Raw genomic sequence first — 20,425 nt, 5'->3', positions numbered from 1 at the left:
GCAGAAGAGGTTGGGGACCCCTGCCCTATAAAGCTCAGCATCATCTGAACAAGCCCAAGCTGCTCAATTATACCCACATGACCAGTTAAACTGCTAACACATACACTTTTGGAATGTGGAAGGAAAGCTGAGCGCCGGGAGGAAATCGACGTAGTCATGGAAAGAACGTACATATTCCTTACGGCGGCAGGATAGAATGGTTGCTGGCGCTGGAACAGCATTACACTAACTGCTACGCTACGCCTATTATGAACATAGATAGGGGAAACAACAGGAAACTAAAGATTTGTCCTGGGCTTAACGTATTACAAAGAGGCCACAACCGTGGCTACATTTGGTAAGGGATTTGAGGAGGTTTGGCATGTCAGCAAAGACTCAAATTTCTTCAGGTGTATCATGGAGAGCATTCTAACAGATTGCATCACCGACTGGTATGCAGGGACAACTGCACGGGGTTGGAGGAAGTTGCAAACCCAGCCAGTTTCATCATGGGCACTAGTCCTCCCAGCAACGAGGACATCTTCAAAAGGTGATGTCTCAAAAAGGTGGCATTTGTCTTCAAGGATTTGCTGATTGGGTATTTGTATTAACTAGCAGGTGTACCTAATAAAGTAGCCACTGAGTGCATGTTTGAAGTTTTAAAAGCAATCCTGCAATCACCTGCAGAACCAGAAACATTTATAAATCACTTTCTTTGATGATGTGAAATGTTATTCACAAACATTAAAATTGCTCTAAATTACAGAAGAGATAACTAGTAAAAATAAAATAATAGCGAGTTGGTGTTCATGGATTCATGGACCATATAGAAATCTGATGCCAGAGAGAAAGAAGCTGTTCCTGACTCATTGAGCATGTGTCTTCAGGTTCCTGTACCTCTTCCCTGATAGCATTAACTAGAAGAGAGTATGTCACAGATATTAACAGCCTTTCTTGATGGACACCTTGAGGCATTGTGTCTTGAAGTTGCCCTTGTTGGTGGGGAGACGTGCCCATGTTGGAGCTGGCTAAGTCCACAACCCTTCGCCTCCTCTTGCCATCCTGGGCACATTGGAAGCTCCAAACTAGGCAGATGCAACCAGTCTGAATCAGCTATATAAAATTGCACAGACCAGATCTCCTCAAACTCCCAACAAAGATCAGTAGGTTTCCATTTCTGTCTGATCCTCAAGCGTCTCAATTATCTGTGATGGCCATTGTACAATTCTTCTGATCTTTCTGGTGCCTTTTCACTTCCATCCTTCCTTTCCTTGTCACTCTTTTAAAGCCCTGCTTTCTCTTTCTCTATCTTCACCCAATCTCACAACTCCCGTTGACTTGATAACCCATTTTGTCTGTTGGCTCCTGGAGTGCCTTAGCCATCCTGTCGCAATCAGATTTTATCACTAAAATACAGAGCCATCAAGCACCACAGCACAGAAACAGGCCCTTCTGCCCACCTAGTCCATGCCAAACTCTTACTCTGCATAGTCCCATCAATCTGCACCCCGTCTCTCCATACCCCTTCCATCTGTGTACATATCCAAATTTCTATTAAGTGTTGAAATTGAACCCACATCCACCAGTTGTTCCACATTGTCTGAGTGAAGAAGGTGACCGGAACTGCACACAATACTCCAAATTTGCTCTCACTAACATCTTATACAACTTAATTGTAACGTCCCAAGTTCTGTACTGAATACCTTGATTTATGAATTTTCTCTGCACTTACAATTTATGATAGAAATTAGTTTTTTTGTGGGAGTAGTACAATGCAATACATAAATATCTATCCATTTCAAATAAATAGTACAAAATGAGATAATGTTCATGGGCCGTTTAGAAATCTAATGGTGGAAGGAAAGAAAGCTGTTCCTAAATGTTTGAGTGAGGGTCTTCAGGCTATTCCTCTGAGTGTCTGTACTGCACGACCATTTCAATCCTCTTTCTGTTTGTTTACTGCACAGTCTCCACACCGGAGGAGAGCCGGGACGGTAAAAAGGACAAGGATGGAGATAAAGCGTCCGAAGATGGGAAGCAGAAGGCAAAAGCTACCAAACCCCTCATGCCAACATCCACCATCCTGCGGCTTCTGGCTGAATTGGTGCGCTCGTACATCGGCATTGCCACGCTGATCGCTGGCTACAACTACACGGCTGGTCAGTCAGAACTCATCAAAGAGGTGAGAGAATTACTTAGTGGTACTTTGGGACATGTGTGGGCTGCATTAAAAATTTCCCTTCAGTTCCCCTCTAAACCCCATGTCTCCGATCTTAAATGGAACATAGAACAGTACAGGCTCTTCGGCCCACAATATTGTGCCGACCTTTTGATTTACATGAAAATCACTTTAACCCTCTCCTTCCACATAGCCTTCCATTTTTCTATCATCGACGTGCATATCTAAGAGTCTCAAATCGGCTAATGCATCTGCCTGTATCACCACCCCTGGCAGAACATCCCACCCACTCACTACTCTCTGTAAAGAAACTTACCCCTGTACTTTCCTCCAATCACCTTAAAATTATGCCCACTGGTGTTAGCCATTTCTGTCCCAGGTAACAGTCCATTGCTGTCCACTTGATCTATGCCTCTTACTTACTTGTACACCTTTATCAAGTTATCCTCCTTCACTCTAAAGAGAAAAGCCGCAGCTCACTTAACATTCTTCAGAAGGCATGCCATGCAATCCAGACAGCATCCTGGTAAATCTCCTCTGCACCCTCTGTAAAGCTTCTACACTATTTCTATAATGAGGAACCCAGAACTAAACACAATACTCCAAGTCTGATCTAACCAGGGTTTTATAGAGTTACGACATTGCCTCTTGGCTTTCTTAATCACTCTATCAACTTTATCAAGTTCCTCTACACTGCTAAGAATCCTGCTATTAACCCTTCAAACTCTGCCTTCAAATTCAACCTTCCAAAGTGAATCATCTCACACTTTTCCTGGTTGAACTCCATCTGCTATTTCTCAGCCCAGATCTGTATACTGTCAATATCCATAAGACGTTGAGCAGAATTAGGCCATTCAGCCCAATGAGTCTGCTGCTCCATTCAATCATGGCTGATTTATTATCCCTCTCAACCCTATTCTGCCTTCTCTCCCCCTCCCCCCCCCCACACCCCCATAACCTTGGACACACTAATTGAAAATCTAACAACCTCCACCTAAAATATGCCCAATAAATTGACCTCCACAGCCATCTGTGGTAATGAATTCCACATATTCACCACACTGGCTCATTTCCTCATTTTTGTTCTAAAGGGAAGTCCTTGTATTCTGAGTCTGTGCCCTCCACTGTAGGAAGCATACTCTCCATGTCTACTGTATCTAGGCCTTTCAATATTCTGTAGGTTTCAATGCGATTTCCCCCCCTTATTCTTATAAACTCCAGCGAGTATAGTCCCAGAGCCTTCAAGCATTCCTCATACTCGCCTCCAGTGTGCCCAGAATGGCAAGAGGCTACAGAGGGTTATAGACTTTTCTTTCCTGGAATCGTTCTCATAAACCTCTTCTGGGACCTCTCCAATGCCAGCACGTCCTTTCTTAGCTAAGAGACCAAAAACTACTCTCAATACTCCCAAGTGTTGTCTGAGCAACGCCTTGTAAAGCCTCAGCATGACATCCTTGTTTTTATATTCTAGTATGTTGGAAATGAATGCCAACACTGCACGAGGACACCCAAGTCACTTTGTACTTCTGTGCCTTTATTCCTTCTACCAAAATGCATGACTGTACATTTCCCTCCACTGTATTCCATCTGCCACTTCGTTGCCCTTTCTCCTAATCTTTGTGAATTCTCGTTCCTGTGGCAGGATTGTAGTGTCCTGGCCTTCGTCCTGGATCACCTTCTGCCCCAGACCCAGAACGTGGGGGACAAGGACACCCCAGCACTGGCCCGCCTCTTCCTGGCCAGCCTGGCAGCAGCGACACAAAGCACAGAGGCTCAGGCTGCGCTAGTCAACGAGGTCAAAGCAGCCCTCAGTAGAGCGCTGGCGATGGCGGAGAGCACGGAAAAGCATGCCAGGTAATGAGTGTCTCACGCTACGTTTTCTTTTGATTTTTTTTTACTGAGATACGGTGGTTTAGTCTACTCCCGATGGTATCTCACTGCATTGTAATGCCTTGATCCTGGTGGGGATCAGTTGAAAATCAAATTTATTGTCACATACAATGCACACAGCATCATATAGCAGCATTCGCTAGAAAGGCACAGATTTGTCTTAAATTGTAGAAAATTATGCAAAGAAAGACCAAATTAGAACCAAAGATTGTCCATCATTGTACAAAGCGGTCATGATGACGATGAGGCCTCCGTCAGTCAAGATTGACCATGGGTGTTGCGTCCTAGTTGTCTAGATGCGCAAGCCAGGGCTCTACGATATGGAGAGCAAGCTGTTACCCATGTAGCAAGCTCCCCCTCTCCGTGCATTTGAAGAAGTCAAAGCAATGACCGAGACCAATAGTTTTGCACCAGCAGTGTCACAGAGGTTGCCAATCTGTGTTGAACTCAACGTAGGACTGCCTTAGGGACTCCAGTTCCTGATTTTTTTTCCTCTGGGTTTACTCCCAAAGCCTTCATGAGTGGGTATAGACGAAAAGCAGTGGCGGTTTGAGATCAGAGTTCTCCTTCTAGATGAGCTGGCAACCACAGCTGACGAGCCCCATCTGCCCGAAGCTTACTGGTGCTTAAAACTAGTCGCTGACTTTGCCCCTTCTGTCCGTAGAAATTAATCCACCAGCTTGGTAGCTGAGCCGCATGTGAAGGCTAGGAGCCGGACTTGGTTGACAAAAGTTTTTTGAGACACGCCACTGGGAGCATTTAATAGGTACTTAGCTCCATGACCTACCCCAGCTATATATAAAAAAAAGTACTGAGGTATTTGGTGTCCATGGGTTCAACATCCATTCAGAAATCGGATGATAGAGGGGAAGAAGCTATTCTAGAATCATTGGGGGTCCTCAATGATGAATGCCATATTTTTAAGGCATCGAGGCTGTCCTGGATGCTGGAGAGGCTAGTGCCCATGATGAACCTAGCGTTTACAACTTCCTGCAGCTTTTTCCTGTGAAGCTGTCCGTTCCCCCATCACCATCCACCATACCAGGCAGTGATGAAACCAATTAGAAAGCTCTCCACGGTATATCTGTAGAAATTTGCAAGTGTCTTTGGTGATGTAATATGTTTGGCCAAGATAGATTTTCAGATATATTGCCACCCAGGAGCTTGAAACTGTTCACCCTTTCCACTTCTGATCCCTTGGCGAGGACTGGTGTGTGTTCCCTCGTCTTAACCCTCCTGAAGCCCAAAATCAATTCTTTTGTCTCACTGATGTTGCGTGCAAGGCTGTTGCTATGAAGCCAGTCAACCAGCTGATCTGTCTTGCTCCTGTGTTCCTTCTCATCACCATCTGAAATTTAAGCATTTGAGCCGAGCCTGGGCACACAGTCATGGGTGTTGACAGAGTGGTTAAAGCACACATCCTCGCCAGCGTTGAAGAACCGAACAGTTGAGCGGTTTCTCCTTCCTGAAGTCAATGATCAACTCCTGTGTTTTGCTGACATTGAATGAGACATTCTTGTGGCACCGCTCAGTCCGATGCCCTGTCTTGCTGCAGCATCAACAAAATTTGTATTCATTGGTTCCTAAGGGGCGGTACGGTGCAGTCACAGTTAGTGTAACGTTATTACAGCACAAGTGACCCCGGTTCAATTCACACCACTGTTGGTACGTTCTTCCTGTGACTGTGTTGCTTTCCTCCGGATGCTTCACTTTCCTCTCACATACCAAAAGACTCGTGAGTTAGTAGGGTAATTGGGCAGCACAAGCTCGTTGGGACAGAAAGCCTATTACCATGCCATTTCTAAATGGGGAGTCTCTTTGGCTTTTGCAATTTGGGAAGTGGATACGAAGGCCTTTTTATCTTTGAAATGGAGCGAGAGATTCCCACTAAGAGAGAGTAGGAGGAGGTTCCCAATAAGAGAGGGAACAATGTGTGCTGCAGTTGCAATTGGGTCAACAGTAGTTATATTAAAGGTGGGCTGGACAAACTATTGACCCCTCTCCTAAGTGTATAAGCTCAATCTTGACCACTATCTGTAAGGACATACTACTTTTGCCTGGTGTCTCCATGGCTTTCCTCTGGGTATTCCAGTTCCATGTTCAAGTTTGCTGTCATTCAATCATACACATGCAGACTGCTAAACAAAACATCGTTCCTTTGGGGCCAAGGTGCAAACCACAGTACATACAGCACATATAGTTACAATCTAGCACATACAGTCACAAAATAATATTGGCACAAGTCCATGAGTAGCACGGCCTGGAGGTTGACAGGTGCAAAGCATATTTATATAAAATCAGTATAATGTTACTGGCACTATTATAATAAAACAAGCAGTCATATAAGTATGTGAAACAGCAGCAATAGACAATGAAACGTGACCAGTGCCGAATGAGAGTGTCTGTGAGTTGGAGAGTGAGGTAGGTCGTTCAGACAGGGTATGCTTGTATGTTGGGGGAGGAAGCTATTACCCAGCCCTAGACTTCTTCTGCCTTCTGTCTGACGATGTCCTCTCACATTCAAAGATCTGTAGGGTAATTGATCATGGGGGTGTAATTGGACAGCACAGGCTTATTAGGTCTTACTGTGCTGTATCTCTAAATTTTAATAAATAATGTAGCCTCCCATCTGCCTGGGAGGTCAGTATCTTGACCTTGTCCCACCTGTGGTCCCTTCTTCCAGGTTGCAGGCGGTGATGTGCATCATCAGTACCATCATGGAGTCCTGCCCGTCCACCTCGAGCTTCTACAGCAGCAATGCCGTGAAGACGCAACACAACGGTATGAACAACATCATTCGGCTCTTCCTCAAGAAGGGGCTGGTGAATGACCTGGCTCGAGTTCCGCACAGCCTGGACCTGTCGAGGTAACTTCCTGCCCCGTCACAGCAAAAGTCAAGCCATGTCTGCACCAGTGAAAGAAAAGTTTCCTTGTAGCACCATCGCATAAGTAGCATTCACAAGAAAAACAATCTTTTACACTAAGGCATACAGAACAAACAAAATATCTTATTTTAGTTTAATATTATCAATGTGATCACCGCATTGCGAAAATTCAGATGCAATTGGAGCAATCAAAAAGCTTTTGTCACATTGACCTTCATAAATCAAAGTATGCAGCACAGCACAGGTTAGCCACTGTAACCATCCTGTCACGTCGCAGCACAGAACTTGGTCCTTCAGCCTACCAAGTCTGTACTGGCGAGCTGTTATCCTTCTGCATCAATGCTACATTAATTATACTTTTATTCATTCTGCCCAAGTCTCACCCCCCCCCCCCAAGATTCTACCACTCACCAACACATGGGGCAATTTATTGTGATCAAAGAAATTAATTTGTGTTTTAGGGATACACGGGAGCAGAGAGTATGTAAAAATTCCTCACATGGCACCAGCGGCCAGGGTTTAACCTAAGGCACCTAATCATGATCCACAGCCACCACTTACCCATGCCAGCACTACATCAGAATTTGTGGATTGAGGATTCATCTCTCCAGTGCCCTGGGGACCCACCAATAGATGACCCCTTAGGGCACCATGTTGCATAGCGGTTAGTGTGATGCCATTAGAGCTCGGGGTATCAGAGTTTGGAGTTCAACTACGACACCACCTGTAAGGAGTTTGTACCCTGTGAATGCATGGGTTTCCTCCTGGTGCTCCAGTTTCTTTCCAGAGTCCAAAGACATATCGGTTAGTAGGTGAATTGGTCGATGTAAATTGTTCTGTGATTAGGCTAGCGTTAAATCGATAGGTTGTTGGGCAGTGGGGCTAGTTGGACCAGAAGAGCCTGTTCCACACTGCATCTTGATCAATCGATCAATAAATACATAAGAAATAAAGAACCTGGGACTTGACTCAAGTGATCACATAATTGCTACACCTGCTTTTATTTCTCTTTGTGCGGGTACTTGTCCTGTTGTCATGCAGTAGAATGATTTAGCTGAGTGTATTACTTTTTTCTAGCCCCAACATGGCAAACACTGTGAATGCTGCCCTGAAGCCTCTGGAGACGCTGTCTCGCATCGTCAACCAGCCAAGCAGTCTCTTTGGCAGCAAGAATGCCTCGAGTAAGAACAAATCCGAGCAGGATACGAACATCACCAGCAGCGATGCTAATGGCAATCAGCCAGAAGCTGGTGAGTGTCACCCACATTTGCGTCCAGTAATGCACCTCAAACTAATCGGTCAGGTGTACTGAGATGCAGAGAAAAGTTTTACATGCCATCAAGACATCACGGTAGCTCCAGTTTCCTCCTGCAGTTCAAAGATGTACTGGTTAGTAGTTGTAAGTTGTCCTGTGGTTATGATTATGAGGACACTCATTATGATTAGGCTAGGTTTGTTGGGCAGTGCGACTCATTGAGCCGGAAGGGCCTATTCTGCACTGTAACTCGAAATAAGTAAATACAATTCAGATCATTCCATGCAGAAGTTAAATTTAAAGTTGAATTTATTGTCATGAGTACATGTACATGTCTGCACAGATGTAATGAAAGACTTACCTGTGTTATTGTTACATGCACAAGGCAACATATAGGCAAGCAGCACTAAGAAGAGAAGTGTAATTTTTACAGGAAAACTTTTTAGAACAAGAAAAACCAAGTCCACTTACACACTGGCCATTTTATTCGGACCCTCCTGTACATATTAAAGTGGTCATTGAGTGTACGTTCATGTTCTTCTGCTAATGTTCAACGTATTGTGCATTTTGAGATGCTCTTCTGCAGCCACTATTCTAACGTGTGCTTATTTGAGTTACTGTCGCCTTCTGGTCAGCTTGAACCAGTCTGGTCATTCTCCTCTGACCTCTCTCATTGACAAGGTGTGTTCACCCACAGTACTGCTGCTCACTGGAATTTTTGTTTATGTTTTTTGCACCATTCTTTGTAAACTCTAAAGAATGTGTGTGAAATTCCCAGAAGATCAGTAATTTCTGAGATACTCATATTACCCCATCTGGTACCAACAATCATTCCCTGGCCAAAGTCACTTAGATCACATTTCTTCCCCATTCTGTTGTTTGGTCTGAACAACAACTGAAGCTCTCGACTATGTCTGCATGCTTTTCTGCATTGTGTTGCTGCCAAATGATTGGCTGATCATTTAAATACAGATGTACTGAATAAAATGGCCACTGGGTGTAAGTACAATTTGATCAAAGTATTCTTGCATCCTCCTCCATACTCTCTAAACAAATCCTTGATCTGCAAAGAGGTGGGTGACCATCTCCTCCCCACTACAGCCACCCTGAGGGCAGCGTGCGTTGGGGATGTCTAAAAAGGGCCTTTCTCTCTTTCTCTGCCAGCTGATTAAGATCTTGAAGCTTGGTGTGTCAGCGATGAAACCAGCAGCACAGGTGTACCACAAGACCATCATCTTAGCCCTCTACTCTACTCACTTTATACTTATGACTGTGAGACTAAGTGAAGCTCCAATGCCATATTTAATATATTAATATTTTTTACTTCTTCAGAGATATAGCGCTGTATAAGCCACACCACCCAGCTACCTCCAGCAACCCTGATTTTAACCCTAACCCAATTGCGGGATAATTTACAATGACCATTTAACCTACCCACCAAGTCTTTGGACTGTGGGAGGAAACCAAAGCACCCAGGGAAAACTCATACATTCTTGGGGAGGGCATACAGGAACTCCTTATAAAGGACACTGGGATTCAGCTCCTAACTCTAATGCCTTGAGCTGTAATAGTGTCGTGCTAACCGCTATGCTACAGTGTTTTCAGTTTGCTGGCGTCGTTGCTCCTGTTGGCCGAATCAAAGGTGACGAATCGCCATTGTCAGTTTACCTCAAGGCTGAACTAATTCATAAGGAGATAAGAAATGGGAGCAGGAGTAGGCTATCTGGCCCGTCGAACCTGCTCTGCCATTCAGTAAGGTCGTGGCTGATCTGACCATGCACTCATCGCCACCTACCTGCCTTTTCCCCTTAATTCCCCTACTATGCAAAAATCTATCCAACCTTGTCTTAATTACATTTACTGAGGTAGCCTCCACTGCTTTCACAACCTATTGACTAACTTTCAAAGTTTCTGAAATTCATGTTCTCTGTAGTATTTATTTATCTATTGTACTTGAATAGCTTGTCTTCTTTTGCACATTGGTTCTTTGTCAGTCTTTGTAGTTTTTCATTGATTCTACTGTGTTTCTCTGCTCTACTGTCAATGGCGGCAACAAAATGCATCTCGGGGTAATACATGGTGACACACTCGGTGGCCACTTTATCATTTACCTCCTTAACTTTGAACCTTGAGACATTCTCCCAAATGGTTTTCAGAGAACCACCCCAGGGCTGATTTATCAATAGGGAGCACTAATTGTATACAGAGGCCTGGTCATAGTGATAGAGCATAGAAATAGGTCTATCACACAAATGGCCCATGCCAACCAAGATTTCCATTTGATTCCACAGGTGAGACAGGAGAGACCGAAGCGCATGAAGATCACGCCCCCACTGGAGTAGGCGACAATGATATCATGGATGGGGAGCCCGAAGCGGACACAGTGGTGATCACTGGGCAATCCGAAGTTCTGAACGCCCAGGAGATGCAGGTAAATGAGCACTTGCTGCTCTCACAGAAGTCAACTCCACACAGGAGAGAGAATTTCTAGATGGACCCAAGTGGAAAGGGGGATGTAAACTTGATTAGATTGTACTTGGAGAAGGTGTCGAGGCTTTTCTGTGTTATAAGGAGGCAAAACCAGGGCTGACCAGAATGGAGCTATATCATACACAGACTGAGAAGTAGCTTGATTAGTGTGTTGTTTTAGAACAGTCGCCTTGAGAAATCTTGTCATTTTGTGGGAGGAGTTGCAGGGAATGCTGAGTTTGGGACCCTGATGTCAGTAATAAATCCTGAAGGTATTCGGAAAGTTGCCATGGTGAAACTTGCCCTTCCATGAGTGGCAAAGCAAATCGCAGAGGAGAGTTTAAGGAGAAACTGGACAAGATGAGGAAGAAAGGAATGCCATATCCTAATGGATCCAGAAGACACAGGAGCAGAATTGGGCCATTTGGTCCATCGAGTCTGCTCTGCTATTCCATCGTGTCTGATTTTTTTATAATCCCTCTCAGCCCCTGCCTTCTACCCCTATCCTGTGACGTCATTACTCATCAAGAACCTATCAAGCTCTACCTTTAATATACCCAATGATTGTGGCAACAAGCTCCATGGATTCACCATCCTCTGGCGAAAGAAATTCTTCCTCACCTAAATGGACATCCTTCTATTCTGAGGCTTTTCCCTCTGGTTATACTCTCCGACTATAGGAAACATCCTCTCCATGTCCACTTTCTATCTGGGCATAATGTACAAAGGCCCAATCATGGTGATGTAGCATGGAAGCAAGCCTTTCGGCCCATCTGGTTCATGTCAACCAAGATTGCCATCTAAGCTTGTCCCACTTGACCCATATTCCTCTGGACCTTTGCTGTCCGTGATCCTGTACAGTGTTTAAAGATTTAAAAATTACCTTTATTTGTCATATGTACATCGATACATGCAGTGAAATGCATTGTTTGCATCAAATCAAATCAGCAAGGATTGTGCTGGGGGCAATATCGCCACATTTCTGGCGCCAACAAAACTTGCCCAAACTGACTAACCCGATCCAATTACACCCATGCGACCCATACATCTTTGGAATGTGAGAGAAAAAAGAGAGCACACGGTGGAAACCCACACTGTAAAGTCTGGTGCTAACCACCATGCTAATGTACCTATCTCAGCCACTTCCTGTGGCCCTCTGTGCCAGTAAGGCAAAGTGCCTGTTGATGATGGGTTTCCTGTCCTGTCTGCCCGTGAGATCAGACCACACCTCCTCAGCAGAAGGCCAGTTGCCGGACACAATGCTATAGGTGCACTGTCCACTCTTGTGTTCTAGTTTGTTGAGTTTGTGCCCTTCCCACCTCTTCTGACCATAGTGTGGCTCAATCAAACACAGAATGTTCGGAGCTGAGCAGGTGGGGCAGCATCAGGGGTTGAAGTAGCAAGAAATTCTGCTAATGCTAGAAATCCAGAAATACACACAAAATGCTGTATGTGTAGATCTAGGGTTAATAGTGTGGATGTGCGGCCTTGATCAGAACAAAGCATATCACATTTCTTGGGTGGCAGGGTGGAGATCTCTACCTAAGGATGTGTATGGTGCTAGCCTGCAGGTCTCCCTTGGACACGATGTAGCACCTGCTTAGCCGCCCCAATCAGGGCCACATGAAGCCACGGGAGCAGGTGGTAGATGGTCGTATGAGCAGCTGGTGCAGATCACAAGTCCTGGTTATGCACTGATACCAGGCAGACCATCTCTGAAGAATATTGATAATGTCTGAGGCCATCCATCTTGTGAAGACACTGCCCAGAAGAAGGCAATGGCAAACACTTCTGTAGAAAAATTTGCCATGAGCAATCATGGTCAAGGAAAAAACCGTGATTGCCCACCTCTTACAGCATGGCACATAATGAACAAATCACCTTTCTATGCTGGTGTAATAGTACTTCAAGATGAAGACATCCGTCATTGCGGACCCTCACCATACGGAACATGGCTTGTTGATACTACCATCAGGGAGGAAGTACAGGCACCTGAAGAGAGGCACTCAACCATTTAGAAACATCCCCTTCCCCCTCTGCCATCAGATTTCTGAATCATCCATGAACACTACCTTTTTATTCCTTTGTTTGTTTATTTTGTAAGGTATAGTGATTTTATGTATTTTCATCGTACTACTGCTGCAAAACAACAAATTTCAAGTAGTTAGCCAAAGACTTTTTGTGAGCTAGGGCCTTTCTCTTTGGAGCGAAAGAGAATGAGAGGCAACTTGATGGAGGTGTACAAGATGTTAAGAGGCATAGATTGAGTGGACAATCAGATACTTTTCTTCAGGTCATAAATGACTAATACGGGCAAACCTTAGTGATTGGAGAGAAGCATAGCGGAGGGGGGATGTCAGAGGTAAGCTCTTTACACGCAGTGTGGTGGGTGCTTGGAACACTCTGCCAGGGGTGGTGGTAGAGACAGACACATTCAGGATATTAAGAAACTCTTAGATAGGTACATGGATGCCAGAAAAATAGTGGGTCTTGTAGGAGAGAAGAATTAGATTGATCATAGAGAAGATTATAAGGTCGGCACAGCATTGTGGGCCAAGACCTGCACTGTGCTCTAATGTTCTATTATCCAAATTGGTTATAATTAAATCTGATTCTGAAATTGGTAGACAACAGGTAGAACTCTGTGCCTCTGCTCCAGAGTTCATCATAATAGTGGGTGTTAAATCAAATTTGGGATAAAAATAGCAACAGAAATCATCATAAAATTGCTAAAGTTATTGTCAACGCCTGTCTTGGTTTCTTCGGTAAAGGAATGGCATCACGTGATCTCTCTGGCTTAAGACCTCTCACACGAGCACCCAGTGACATCGCCATCTCCTCTTGTTTAAAAAGGCAAGATATTTGAGGTGCTTCTCTCTCTCTCTCTCTCTCTCTCTCTCTGTCTGCTTCCAGGTTGAGAACGAGCTGGAAGATCTCATTGACGAATTGTTGGAGAGGGACGTGGACACTGTGAGCAGCACCATCATCGGTAAGATGGATGTGCCGCCCAGCAGTGGAGCGGCTGGTACAGTGTGCGTGCACACCCTCCACTTCTCTCTGCCAGAACCCGGGAGCATGACATACGGGCTTTTGATTTCTGCAATCTCTTAATGTCCTTTTGCGATGTTAGTGGGTATATACAGGTTCAGGCAGTAGTAAGAACAATCCTGTGGAATTTCAGATAAGTGGAAACGTGCTTATTTATACCTGCTCTTACCACGTGAATCCTATGGACTTTACCTGGTGGTGGTTTCCTCTGCTGAAAGGCTTCAATTTTGCTTTGGGGCTGAGCCAGCAATGTCTCTCCGAGATTAAATTCTGACGTTGGAGAGCGCCCAGTGAAAGTGGAGCTGCGGTATCAGGACCTCCGTTACATGAAGTAGAGATGGAGGAAATGGTTATGTTGCGTTTGCCAACAAACCATGAGGGAGGAGGACCCAGTGGGTCAGCCAGCATCCAGAGTGATAGGAATTTTACTTTAGCGTTGGATAAGCAAGTGGGGGCTGTCAGGAGCGGCGTTTGCAATGTGAATGTGCATTGATGAGGGGTGTCGCAGGGAGCTGAGCCGGGAGACAGTATAAGGAGACGGTTATGCTGCTGAGTGCAAGGGCATTGAGGGTATTGTCATGGGGTTGCTGTCTGTCTTTCAGAGCAGCAGTATTGGAAACCAGAAGGTGTGCAGGGTGTGGGGAGCCATGATAGAGGGACAAAGCAGTGCGATAATGTAAGAGTGCTGTGTAAAAGTCTTAGGCTCGTGTATAAAGTTGGGTGCCTAAGGCTTTTGCGTAGTACTGTATTTGTCAATGTGAAGCGAAGAGCAAGTTTGTAAATCTGGCAGGAGCAAAGGATGTCGAGTGGCAAGGGTGGAATGTGGGACAGGTAGCAGAGGAGGAGTGCTGGTGGTGAGAGTGCAGACGCACTTAGCCCTGATACACCAGGCAAGGTCATTTGATTCCAAACAATCAGTTTATTGATCATTACAGAATGTCTCTGGTGCTTCAAACTCTCATCACTATCCCTTCCCCTTTTCCCATCTATGATTCCCCTCTCCCTGTCCCCTTCCCACTCTCAGTCCACAATCAGAATCAGGATTATCATCACTCACGTATGTAATGAAATTATTTTTTTGTTAGCAGCAGCAGTAGAACATTAAATTACTACAGTAATGTGTAGAAGTCTTGGGCACCCTAGCTATATAATATGCCTAAGGCTTTTGCACAGTACTCTGTTGCTCACTAGGACAGTCCAATCAGTGATTGAAGAGCGTAGTCTGCATGAGAAGCTTTTCATCTGTGATTGTGGGAATGCTGAGTCTGTTTCCCAGAGAGCAGGAGTGGGAGTAAATTTTCTCAAGGCGGTTGCACCTTCCTAATGTTGACCCCAGGCATGCACATAGTGGGACGTTGAAGCCAGATGGTGGTTGATACGATGCTGTGCCTGACTAGCACTGGTAATGGAGAACCCAGAATGTGTCACTGTTGTTGTGTGTTGAAGGATGATGCAAGAATTGAGAACACAGAATGTGTCACTTGTGTGTTGAAGGATGTTGCAAGTAATTGTTTTTGTATTTTCCTCCCTTCTCGTCTGCCTGTTCCTCCTCAGTTGCGACGCACCCTCGCAAAAACTTGCTCCCTGTACCTCTGCTCGTAGCTCGAAGCCGGCAGCTTGAAAGCCAGTTCTGTTCCTGATTTGTGGCCCACTTCCCTCATTCACTTTCACCGTTTCCCTTCCCCCCACACACGCACACACAGTTCCCTCCCTTATTCCCTTCACCCCACCCTGAACACATCCCCAAATCCCTTTCATATATATTCACAGCCACACATACAGCCGAGCCCTGAACCCAGCCTTACACCACACGGCTGACATTCACAGTTTGCTTTTGGTGAGTCTCTAGCGCCTGTACCTCCTTCCGAGTGTTGCACTGGAAGAAGGCTCTGTGAGGACAGTAGAGAGCAGTGTGGTATTGCCAGAAACCAAAGGAAGACCCTTCGTTTGTCTTTCTCGAGCCACCTCGATCCAAAGCGTGAAATTGAGTGCCAAGCCACCAGGCATTGAGATTTAAATTGACAGTGCTGGCAAAACAAAACGGTTTCCCAACAAAAGAACTTACAGTAATTTCTAGGGGCCCTATCAACATTGTGCACTGCTAGCTATCTCGCTCCAGTGTACGTGATGATTATACTTCTCGGTCACGATTGAGCCACTCATCGCCCACGTGCACACTCAGAACCCGAGGATTAGAGCTCCCGAGTGCAAACGTGTGTTTAGGAAGAATCCAAGTGCCCAAAGCCGATGGCGTGTTGTGGAAAAATGTAGAATGCACTGTCGTGGCCTTGCATTCACCTCTTCTTTGTATTTTATTTTATTTCCTTCCTCCGGCGCTACAGCTTGCAGAAGTACTGAGGATGAGTCCCAGGAGGATGTGTTGATGGATGAGGCTCCCTCAAATCTCAGTCAGGCGCCCACCCTGCAGGCTAACCGAGAAGGTACAAAATAAAAAAAAACAAACTGTCTTTACTGCTGTGCAGAAGGAGAAACCCTCTATTATCAACCCTGCATCATCACCATTTTTTTAAAAAAAGGAAGAGAGTTTTGTGTGTGCGGCATGCTAGAAATGGGCACTGCACAAAGCTTTGGGATCACTGTTTGATCATTCCCCTTCCCATTCACATTCCGTAGTACAGCCTCGTCTAATTCCTTCCCTCCCTCCCCATCCCAACTAGTCTAATACCTTCCCCCCCCTGACGACTTCATTCCCCCCCAGTAGCTGCTTCATCCATTGTCCCTGCTCTTCTTTTTCTTCTCTCTCTCTCTGTCTCTGTCTCTCTTTCTCTCTCTCTCTGTCTCTGTCTCTGTCTGTGTCTCTCTCTCTCTCTTTCTCTCTCTCTCTCTCTCTCTCTCTCTCTCTCTGTCTGTCTCTCTCTCTATATCTCTCTCTCTCTCTCTCTCTCTCTCTCTCACTGCAGAGAGGAGCTCAAGTGCAGGGTCTGGTGATATTGATCCAGAGGTTGCTCAGAAGTCAAGAACAAGGCACAAATCTTGTAATGATAGCTGTCTTACTAGGTGTTCGTAACATTAACCAACTCAGCCCTGCTGTAAGGAGGAAAGAAAAAGCAAAGGAGGAGAAGAAAAGAGAGAAAAAAGACACACAGAAGTTGTGGACATCTTGTACTAAAAACTAACTTACTAGAGAGATCAGTCACATTCCATTGACTCATTGATTTAAAACAGTTGTGACACAGTCTGCAGAGAAACCAGAAAAACTATAGAATTAGCTACACAATTACTGAAAATTCGCTGAAAGCATCAGTGATTATGTAAAATTATAAGCAAGCATAGGGGAGTTAAACAACAAAAGGCAACCATTTTTACACTCTAATTCAACTCTTCACTCCTCCAGCAAGCAAAAGGCAGAAAAGTAGCTGCCCTCGGGACGAGCAAAGTATCCCCTCAACCCCTCAAGTCTCTCATTTCCCTACCTCCCAATCAAGACCAACTGATTCTACCGTTCAGCAGCCAGTTAACCCACCAGCCTGCAGCCTTTGGGTTGTGGGAGGAAACCCATGTCGTCACGGTGGGAACTTCCAAATCCACACACAGACAGGGACCGGGATCAAGCCAGATGACTGGAGCATTGAGGCAGCTGCCATTGCAGCCGAGTCTCTGTGCTGGTTGATCGTCCCTTCTCTGGCTGTTCTGCACCTTGTTCCAGATGCCAGCATCGTGCTTGAGATGTAGTGGCCCCTAATTGCGACGTCTAATGAAGTATAAACCCAGTCAAAGCTTGACAGAGAAAAGATCAGCTTTATTTGTCACGCGTATATCGAAACATACAGTGGAATGTGTCATTTGCATCGACGACCATCACAATCAGAGGATATGCTGGGCGCAGCCTCCAGGTTTTGCCATCATTCGTGCCAGCATAGAATGCTCACAACTTCCTGACCCTAACTCAAGCATCTTTGGAGTGTGGGAGGATACCAGAGCACCTGGAGGAAAGCCATATGCGGTCACGGAGAGAACATACAAACTCCTCACAGACGGCAGTGGGAATTGAACCCCAGTCACTGATGCTATTAAACATTACACTAACTGCTGCACTGTCGTCCGGGTACATGACCTGACAACGCACTTAGACACTTGACCTGGCAAAGTCCTACACCTCTCATGACAGTGTTGGTCAGAAAGGCCACCACACTCTTGTCATGGAGCTCAGTTTTCCCTCTCCACACCCATGGACACCCAGTCTTAAGGCCTGCCATGAGATCAATTGGAAATGATGGAAAGTTAGCTTTATTTGTCACATATGCTGTACAACGAAGCATTCAAACATAGTTTAATGAAGCTTTTGTGTCAACAACCAGCGCAGTCTGAAAATATACTGGGGGCAGCCCACCAGTATCTCCATCAACATAGCATGGCCACAGCTCACTAGCCCTTATCCATGTGGCTTTGGAACAAGGGAGGAAACTGAATCACCCAGAGCAAATCCACGTGGTGATGGGGAGACCATAAAACTCTCTACGAACAGCAGTAAGAATTGAACCCTGATCCTCCACTGACACCATAAGGCACTATGCTAACCGCTATGTTGCCATGCCAATTGAGATGTGCATCTCAAGCCAGGCTATCCACAAGGGTCATAGCAGTGGAGTCCGTAACCTTACAGTCTGATGGACCATTCGCTCTACTGTGACCTCCAACCAATAGGACCAGCCTTGGTTTTAATGAAGGGTATAGAAATGCATGCCAGGTCTGCCTGCAGACAAATTTGCAAATTGGGCAGTGCACACGCTAAGCACCAACCATCAGCGGATCAGTCCAGAGCCATTCCTGACCGTTGTCCCACAAGAGAGGCTCCCATCAGTGCACTCGTCCTCAATATTGGCAGGCAGGGAAGACACTACTGAAGCCAGGGAGCCAGCATGTATTCTGGGCCACTCATGTCCTTGTGCCTCAATGTTTCCTCAGATCTGATCTAAGATATGGGTGCAGACAATGTCCTAGACCCAACTGTCCTCAGGACCTTTTAGAACAACCAAATTAATATCAGCTGATGACTTGCAAAGCATTGAGATAATTTTGCAACTTTTCAGAACGGACAGCACGCACACAAAATGCTGGAGGAACTCAGCAGGTTTGGCAGCATCCCTGGAGAGGTATAAGCAGTCGGCGTTTCGGTTTGAGACCCCTCATCAGGACTCAGATTGATTAGTTCCATGAATTGTCAGTGGTGACATCCCCACAGGGCTAATCATGATGGAGAAAAAGCTCTCTTCTGTCCCATGGCGGCTCAGCCCCAAGTCTCTTCAGTGGCTGTAAACTGGAAGTTACCTGGACGAGATGATGTGGCCACATGGGGTGAATCCTGGTGATGAAAGTTTCATCTCCCACCCTGAGGACTTTCAGAAGTCGGAAGCAATTTGGGACAAAGCATTACAAGCAGTGGGGCAACTGGTCAACAATCTCAAACAGCCATTGCTACCCATGAAGATGCCTGCCATTGGAAATAAATGCATTGTGCAGGTGGTAATCCTTCTAATTCAAATTTATCACATGCACATTGAAACATACAGTGAAATGCGCCGTTTGCGTCAACAACCAGCACACTGAAGAATGTGCAGGGGGTCACCTGCAAGAGTTGCCATACACTGTCGTTTTTCCAAATGTTCACCTTCGACTTCGCTGTCTGTCAGAGGCATCACCGAGAAACAAAATCAGCAACAGCTTTCAAACTGGAGGCTGATGTGGACTGGTGTTCCAGTGCAGCAGCGGGTGACCCTGTAGCCAAAGCTTCATCTGCCCTGCATGGTCAGTGCTGAAGGACCCCAGGGTGAAGAGCTGTTGTCCTCGTTCAACAGACAGCAAGACAGCATCAACTCAAGATTCTGCAAATGCTCTCAAAATCCAGAGCAACCACACAAAGCATCAGTGTTTGTTTACTTCATTTCCTTTTTTTTCATGAGATCTGATTATGTGGAAAATTGTTGTTGCATGTATCTAGATAAGTTCTTCCCCTCCAATGCTTTGAGCTATTTGACTCCACATTAAAGATCTTAACTCTGGCCACGTCGGTTCTTTGCAACTAATCCTCTGTGAGGCCCAGTTGTCTAGCATCCGCTCACAGCCGTTCTCTTTCACACAGATTCCATGAATATCCTGGACCCTGACGACGAGGAGCACACACAGGAGGAAGACAGCAGCGGGAGCAATGAAGATGACGATGACAGCCAGGATGAGGATGAGGAAGAGGAGGAAGATGAAGATGACCAGGTAAGGAAGCGTCTCGGGCGCCCCCCCCCCCCAACCTGTGTGCTTGTTTATCGACTCTTTCAAGGTCCATATCTCTCTCCTCTCTTCACCAAACCCCCCCCCACCCCCAGGTGAGTCTGGTGTTTACTACTCCAAAATCGTCCTTGGAGGCTTAGTCCTTTAGGTGAAGTTACTCCCAGCATCCCGTGGGTTAGGTCACTGTAAGATTGGGAGGAGAACTTGGAGGCACTCAAGGTCTACCGCTCCCCCCCACGCCCCCACCCCCCCAATCCACTCCAGGACAACTGATTGCAGGTTTTGGGTGGTTCTGTTGGAATAGTCCGGGTGAGTAACTGCAGGACATTTTTCCTTCTCCCCACCTCCACTCCTTAAGATGTTGGAGCAGAATTAGGCCATTCGGCCCCTTATGCCTCCTACACAGTTTGATCTGTGGAAAAATTATTTTCCCTCTCAACCCCATTCTCCTGCCTTCTCCCCATAAATTTTGATGCC

The 20,425-nt window shown here is 45.7% G+C and overlaps 1 protein-coding gene across 10 annotated transcripts in view; it reads left to right on the top strand.

Moving 5' to 3' along the window:
• huwe1 (HECT, UBA and WWE domain containing E3 ubiquitin protein ligase 1) overlaps positions 1–20,425 on the top strand; it is a 279,725-nt gene that overhangs the window by 161,898 nt on the left and 97,402 nt on the right. For 9 of the 10 annotated variants that reach the window (XM_072246462.1, XM_072246465.1, XM_072246460.1 and 6 more), the window contains 8 exons: positions 1,947–2,161; positions 3,801–4,012; positions 6,732–6,914; positions 8,011–8,183; positions 10,480–10,619; positions 13,571–13,646; positions 16,048–16,146; positions 19,806–19,933. In XM_072246462.1, coding sequence (XP_072102563.1) covers positions 1,947–2,161; positions 3,801–4,012; positions 6,732–6,914; positions 8,011–8,183; positions 10,480–10,619; positions 13,571–13,646; positions 16,048–16,146; positions 19,806–19,933 — 1,226 coding nt within the window. The remainder of the gene's footprint in view (positions 1–1,946; positions 2,162–3,800; positions 4,013–6,731; positions 6,915–8,010; positions 8,184–10,479; positions 10,620–13,570; positions 13,647–16,047; positions 16,147–19,805; positions 19,934–20,425) is intronic. The other variant, XM_072246463.1, reaches the window with a different exon arrangement.

Source organism: Mobula birostris, chromosome 29 (genome assembly GCF_030028105.1).
Source record: "Mobula birostris isolate sMobBir1 chromosome 29, sMobBir1.hap1, whole genome shotgun sequence".
In the NCBI taxonomy this organism is placed as follows: domain Eukaryota; kingdom Metazoa; phylum Chordata; class Chondrichthyes; order Myliobatiformes; family Myliobatidae; genus Mobula; species Mobula birostris.
The sequence above is the reverse complement of the archived record's forward strand: the minus strand, read 5'-3'. Positions and strand labels throughout refer to the sequence as shown.